At 45.9% G+C, this 7,500-nt stretch overlaps 1 protein-coding gene across 2 annotated transcripts in view; it reads right to left on the bottom strand.

Moving 5' to 3' along the window:
• The window catches only part of LOC125047233 (putative inorganic phosphate cotransporter), a 56,131-nt gene that overhangs the window by 43,483 nt on the left and 5,148 nt on the right, over nucleotides 1-7,500 (bottom strand). For both annotated transcript variants that reach the window (XM_047645442.1, XM_047645443.1), the window contains exon 2: nucleotides 22-78. In XM_047645442.1, coding sequence (XP_047501398.1) covers nucleotides 22-61 — 40 coding nt within the window. In that variant the 5' untranslated portion in view covers nucleotides 62-78. The remainder of the gene's footprint in view (nucleotides 1-21; nucleotides 79-7,500) is intronic.

The following is a 7,500-nucleotide window of genomic DNA, read 5'->3' as shown; positions in this document are numbered from 1 at the left end:
AGAATAACAATTGTTACTTACCCATAGTAGCAAGCAGAAGCCGGTCAGCCTTTCTTCCCATACTCTATGGATCTGAAACTAATCGTAAAGAAAAAAAGTATCAGTCACCACATAATTTCAGAATATTCAAGATTAAGCGCTTAATGTAGGAGATCTACACGCCGTCTGACTCAAGGACCAGATTTAAGTCGGGGATTATCACCCTTTTTCCCAGGTCAAGACAGTCTTGCCGCTAGAGTGTTGAGCAACCGAAAAAAGCTCAGAAGACCAGGACTGGATTCTGAAACTTAGGTTTAATGGGGCGGAGGGGGAGGGGGTGAGAGTGAGAGAGGGGAGTGGAGGAGGGGGAGAGTGAGGGTGGTGAGGATAAGGATTAAGTCGCCAATCCATTGCCCATCCAAACATTAAATCACCACTTGGATGATAGTGATAAGGTCACTGTTCGACTAGTAAACATCTCGATCTTCCGCACTCCGTCTCACTTCACATTACCAATACATTTCATACATATAAAAAATACATATACATGCATAACTTACAAAAAATAAAATACAGGTTAATAAAAATAACATGAATTAGTTTTTTTTATCTTAATATTCCTCTTAGTTCGTTTTCAATACATATAAAAATCCTCCTGGACTATATTTCTTCCATTACATTTGAATGTAAATAGAATTTGCCATTCTATTTCCCCAGTTGCGGTCCAGACACGGTAAGAAATAAGAAAAGACATGCAAGGGGCTTCTCCCTCCTGCTTTCAATCTCACATCCTTCAATTTGAAAACTTTGCCTTCTCTCACTCCCCATCCTCCTTCACCATAGTGTGTGTGTGTGTGTGTGTGTGTGTGTGTGTGTGTGTGTGTGTGTGTGTGTGTGTGTGTGTGTGTGTGTGTGTGTGTGTGATTGATTCAAACACCTTATAACTTAACATCAATTAAAATGTGGAAACATTTCATCCACTGTATTTTAACCTCTGGTGGCAAGGTATCATCCCAGTTTGATTGGCTATTAGACTATTTGCTCATGGCCAATGGCACTTCATTGGATAATCTATCTGAAGTTATGCTGGTTAAGCTTTGAATTTTCGTGATCCTGGGAAAACACCTCTGGAAGGTTCCCAGATAACACCCAATACCTTTTATGTTTTAACATCAGTGTCGGTGCATTTGTCAAGATTTGGAATACCAGATCGTTTCCATACTTTAATGTTGAAGCCATTTCATTACCCATTGCACTTCATTGATAATTCGCATATCAGTATCCTGGTCTGCAACAAACACAAAAACCCGCCGTATGACAAGACTTCCTTATTGCTTAAGGCGCATTTTTGACGACAAGATATTTCAATTTCTTAGTCAGATATCTTGGTTTGATTTCGTAACCTAACCAAGCATTTTCAAATTTCCTCCAGAGGAAGCTTGCTAATTTCATGACGTCACAATAATAAACAATCTGCCAACAAGGCCAACATAAATGAGTGATAACGATGAAAGTTCTTATCATATCTGTGCCGCCCAGAAGTATTAACTAGATAATATTGTAGCTTTATTATTTTCTGGAAGATAAGTACTTGCTACTTGTAATTGGATAATGACATCCCGGAGATGTTCGAAATGCGTTTTCATTAATTTTATTTCCATTCTGTAATTGCAGTTTGGAATAGTATGAATAATTTATATCATTATCTTAGATTATAACTCTAAAGTGTGTGGACCTTTTTTTTTTTTTCATCATTTTCAAGGTCAGGAAAGATTTCTCCATCGGTAATTTCACTATCATTACTAACAGCGTCCAGTCTACTTTCTTCCGCGAGTAATTCTGTCACACACTATGAAGGGGAACGAGTCGTCTCATATTGAGACGACAGTTTGTTTATACTAACAGCAAGCTGGATGCTGGGACTATTTTGATGAATTCGCCTAGGCGAACCAAACTATAACTTGCTCGCGTTTCTCGTCAAAAATGCGCCTTTATCATTCAATCTGTAAATATTCTGTAATCAATATTATATTACAAAATGCGATTACGTCACGGCAAGCTAATGCAGTATATTTAGTCATTGCAACCTAATACAGTATATTTAGTCATTCCCTGTATTATGGTATGAAATTAAATATTACAAAGATACTCACTCCTAAGTATATATCACAAACAATGTGCTAAATTTAAATTTTATAATATCCCAAAAAATCAGTATTAAATATATGATGTTTTACACTTATAGTATTAGCCTATATGTCTCCATTACAAATAAACCATAAAAGCCTGAGGTTTGATCGCCTTTCTTTACATACAGTCTGTACCTAAATCAACTAAACTAATTTAAACACGATTATGTAATTAAAACAGTGATTTTTGTCCCATAGCAACTTAGAATCAACAAGCACAGTTCATCATAATTAGGTAAATCATTCTAGGTTCGCACTCCTCACCTCCATGGTACGAGGAGCGGACTAGGAAAGGTGTCCCAAAACTGCTTGCCTCACTTTACCTGGCCAACAGACTGTGTCAGGCACGGATCCCACAACAACGTGAAGCTAGAGTCCGCTTCACAGTGAAGAATTAACTTGTCAGCAAGTCAGCAGCTTTCTTCAAGGTATCAGTGGTAGACTGATGAGCATAAAGCTATCTCTTAATTGGAAAGTAGACAACGATCATCATTGCCTATGCACCCATCATGAGTAACCCCAGTGACATCAAGGACGAATTCCACCTGATCTGGGAGGGTTTCACAGAAACATGGTGGATGCAACAGTAGCGGCCTCCTCCTGCAGTTCTATGCTGAACATGCACTTTTGACTACCAACACTGTCCTCTGCCTCCCAGCCAATAGCAGGATGTCGTGGGTGCACCCCCGCCCCAAGCACTGTCAGGAATAGGGACAGGCAGGAAATACGTGTGACAAAGCCCGTGTGGCGCCAGCTGCTGGATTGACCATCACCTCATCGTCTCCAACATGAAAGTTAGGATCCTTCCTAAGCATCTGCCTTAGGGAAAACCAGCACTAAATGGACTGAAAGTCTGCAATGAGTTTGTAGAATCACTAGATGAATGAACAGAACACATCCAATCACGGAGGACATGAAGGACGTAGTCCCCTGGCTAGGCGCATATAAAACCAGGGGTCCAAGGGGCTATGCCCCCTGGCTAGGTGTATATATACCCATGGTGGTCCAGAGGGCGTAGCCCCCTAGCTAGGCGCATATGATGCCATGGGGGTCCAGGGGGTCTATCCCCCTGGCTTGGCGCATATTATTACACGGGGGTCCAGGACTCACCGGGTCCCTAAGCCTCTCCTGCCTCACGGGAGATTTGAATTCGTACTCCTCGGTACGGATGGTACCTGGCCTTGGGCTAGGAGTAAACCCTACATTATATATATGTATATATAAATATACATATATATATATATATATATATATATATATATATATATATACTTATACACATGTATATTCATATATGTATATATATGTATATATTTATATATGTAAATATATATATATATATATATATATATGTATGTATATATGTGTATGTCTACGTCTATATAAGTGTGTGTGTGTGTGTATAGTGGTAGAGAGAAACACGAACAAGAGCTTGGCAGGCAGCTTCTCCAGGGTATCTTCGGGAGGCAGCTTCTCCAGGGTGCCTTTGCACAGCAGTTCCTCTGGCACGCCCTGGACAACTGGTCGTTCGGTTGCGCATCCCGCGCCCACCAGTTGCTCTTCCGGTACGCTTTCGGCAGGCAGCTCTTCCGTCGCGTCCAGGCAGCTCCTCCAGGGTATCCTCGGACGGCAGCTCCTCTGGCGCGTCTTCGGCCGGCAGCTCCTCCGGTGCGTCCTTGGCAGGCAGCTCCTCCAGTTTATCCTCGGACGGCAGTTCCTCTGGCGCTTCCTCGGCAGGCAACTCCTTCGGCGCTTCCTCGGCAGGCAGCTCCTTCGGCGCGTCCTCGACAGGCAGCTCCTCCGCTGCGTCCTCGGCAGGCAGCTCCTCCAGCGCTTCCTCGGTAGGCAGCTCTTCCGGCAGGCTTATGCCCAAGCTAGCTGGTCGTTCGGGTGCACACCCACCAGCTGTTCCTCCGGCGCCTCCTGGGCAGGCAGTTTTTCTGGCAGACCGATGCTGGTGGGTGCGCATCCCGCACCCACCAGTTGCGCAGGCGGACATGCAAGGGTGGTCAGCTCCTCTGACTTCCGTGCCGATGCAGTCGCTTCCTTTGGTGTGCATTCCGCCGTCGGCTGAGGCTTCCTCGACCGTGCCTGCTTCTTCCGACGGCCGTTCCCCGGGAGTCTCCTCCGCTTTTGTCCGTCTTACCGACAGGTTTCCCGCTGCGACGGTTCCTTGGGCAGACGGCTCGTGTCCATGTGTGTCAGTTGCTCCTCTGGCCAGCGTTCCACTCCCGGAAGTTTTGCTTGAGTCGCCCGGACGACGTGCTCCCTTCCACAAGGAGGGTCAGAGCAAAGCCAAAAGAGAGGACCCACGTTCCTCCACAGCACCTGCTCTGCTTTCCGGTGTCTTTCCTCCTCGAGGTTCCTGCGACGCCGCTCTTCCTACAGCTGCCTCTGCTCTTCCCATTTCCGGTAGTAGAAAGCCAGCTGCTCGCGTCTGATCCTCTCCTGCTCCTGGATATTGTGTAAGATGGCCATACCTTCAAGGCCCATTTCACCTTCCTTCACGGTCCTGAGCAATCTCGCAGTTGTGACATAAACATACATCTTGTATATCACACACAGACACACATACACACAGATATATATACCAATGATAATGTTTTTTTTCACCAGAACAGTCTCAAAATGAAAATAAAGATGTAGTTTCCAATAAACCTGGTTTATCTGTTCCTTATACGCATCCGCTCCGTGTGCGTGTTTTTTTGTTTTTGTTTTAAGCTACGGGTATCCCAGGACGCTATCGTAGTTATTTTATTGCAGATACTGTTTTGGGTGATTTCCTGATTTATTAAGACTTTCTGTAATCTTTAGTTGTGCGGGCCTGTTGCTATATTGCTATAACATATTTCAACATATTTTTTGACCGCGTTGACGCAACGTTAGCGGTCACTGGGCGAGCAGCTGCACCAAGACCTTGGGTGTGACTCCAGGTGAGAGCGCGGCCTCGGGTGACGGATTGGGTCACACGGGTGTCTGGGATATCTGGGTGACGGGATCGGCGCAGCTGGTGTGGGTCGGCGACATGACTGGTGACGTCATAGCGGACTGCCTGGGTTGAGTCCCGGGGTTCCGCGGGATAGTGCAGCTAGGCGGAGTATTCCTGTGACGTCACGGGCGAGGTGAGGACCCGCGGGAGTGCCACTGTATCATAGCCATTTGCACCTATGGTTTTATTTTATTTTTTTCTGTTTTCGGTTATCATATTTACTTACACATGGATGAGGGTCAGCTGAGGGGTGTTTTGAGAAGTGCGGCCGAGGATTTGATTGTTTTATGTTTCCTACCGGAACTCGCTCTGCGACAGAGAGGGTATCCTTGTTGAAGGGGCGAGGGCCAGCTGCTATAGACGATATTGTCGCTACGGTAGGTAAGAAAAGCCTTGTTCCAGTGAGCGATTTACCAGAGAATCTTGTTCGTATATTATTGCAGGGGTGGGGTACTGAGACGCCTGAATCTAGCGCGATAGGTTTTATTAGTAGAGTTTAGGGGGGCGCAGAAGACAAAGGTCGCTGCTCCTTCTGGGACACTGTCGACCCCGAGGTCACGGGTAACGCGCAGGCATCTGCCGAGTCGGTGATATCCTCATCGGCGGTTCGTAAGGTCGAGGGATCTGGTGAGCCCAAGGATTCAGGTGAGGCTCAGGGATCAGATATTTCAGGAACTGAGGTCTTGCCAGAGAGGATTTGTAAATCCGATTCATCTAATATGGCTGGGAGAGTTTCTCGGGATGATTTGATGATCTTGGTAAACCAACGAGAGAAAAACCCGATAAATGATGTCAAGAATAAGTTACCCTTCTTCGAGGGTTGTGACACCACAGACAGATAGACTCTCAAAACTTGGAGTGGTGGCTGTCTATGGTAGAGGAATTGACCACAGGGGAACAGTGGGACGACTCGGGCAGGAAAAAAATAGCATTAGAGTGGCTGTGGGGTGAACCACTCCGTACTTGGAAGTTCTGGAGGGCTTCAAATACCAAGGATGTGTGGAGCGGCTTCTAAAGGTTCATGCTGCAAAGCCCAGTCTGAGCACACTAGTGGTTCGGTTAACTGAAATGAAGCAGAAGGATGGAGAGCCAGTTACGTTTTTTTTTCAATCGCCTGCATCAGGTTGCTTGCTTGATAGGCCTCGATAAGGAGTTGGAGCCTATTATTATGGGGACATATGGCATATTGTTGGCAAAGGACATGCCTGCTTTCTTCAGAAACCTACTCTGATCATGCTTTTGGAGCTATACAACTCATGGGCGACTGATAACCCAGAGTGGCTTCAGCTAAGATGAAAGGCTCAGCAGGTACTCGGGCAGTTGTGGATGTTGTTTCGTCTGGGGTGCCGGAGCAAAGCCCGGTGAAGGGGGAAGTAATAGTGGCCTCTTTGCCCCTCCAGGGTAAGCAAGTTAGTAGTAGGGGACAGTCTAGCGCGGGGGGAGGAGAGGTGCTAAAGGTTGGCGGTTCTGTCCCTTGCCTTTACTGTAATATCGTGGCCCATTCTTTGAACGGTCGTACTGCCCTTATTAGAATGATTAGAGAGGGTAGGCTCAGTCGACGGTCCCAGCCTCAGGTTAAATGCGCGTACTGTTCACGGTTTGGTCACAGTATTGAGTCCTGTACAGTTTTTCAGGGTGATCTGTGTGGTTTGCATGGAGTCATAGGCTGGTGGGACCAGTGGTATTCTGGGTACATCGCCGGGCAGAAGGTCGGGACAGGAGGCCAGGGAGTATGTTGTGCTTCCACTGCCAGTCTACTTGTACTTCAGAAGAAAGAGGGAAGACAGGGCTTCCCGACTCATTGAAAAACCAAGGAAGGTAGGGGAAGCACTTAGATGTGTTCCCTGGGCTTTTTTCTCGTATTACAGGTAAAGGTACTCTGGTTATGGCATCAGTCTCTTCTTCAGGGTTACTTTTGTTTGATTTTGTAGTTTTGGGTGAACTAACAAAGGTTTTTGATACAGCAGGGTAGTGTTCATTAGTTTGTAGTGGCTTTCTACAGGGAAGGAGTATTGAGATAAGAGATTCCAATCTTAAGTTCAGTTGGGGTGGTGTCACTGATATAGACCAAAGAGGGGAGGTCGATATTCCACTTGAGTTTGGGCCGTTGAAGGTCAAGCATTCGTTTTTAGTGTTTGATTCAAGGAATTTGCCAGGGAAGTTGCTGTTGAGATGTGATTTTATTCAGAAACATCAGGTTGTATTTCTTAATCATCAACTTCAGCCCATCCATCTGTCGATCGAGGGTCAGTATGTGAATATGGTATGGAGTCCTTCTGAGGCAGGCTCAACTGCTTCCACGTTTTGTGGTTGTAGGGGGCCCCCTACAACCTGTCCAGGGAG

Source organism: Penaeus chinensis, chromosome 40, assembly GCF_019202785.1.
Source record: "Penaeus chinensis breed Huanghai No. 1 chromosome 40, ASM1920278v2, whole genome shotgun sequence".
Classification (NCBI taxonomy): domain Eukaryota; kingdom Metazoa; phylum Arthropoda; class Malacostraca; order Decapoda; family Penaeidae; genus Penaeus; species Penaeus chinensis.
The sequence above is the reverse complement of the archived record's forward strand: the minus strand, read 5'-3'. Positions and strand labels throughout refer to the sequence as shown.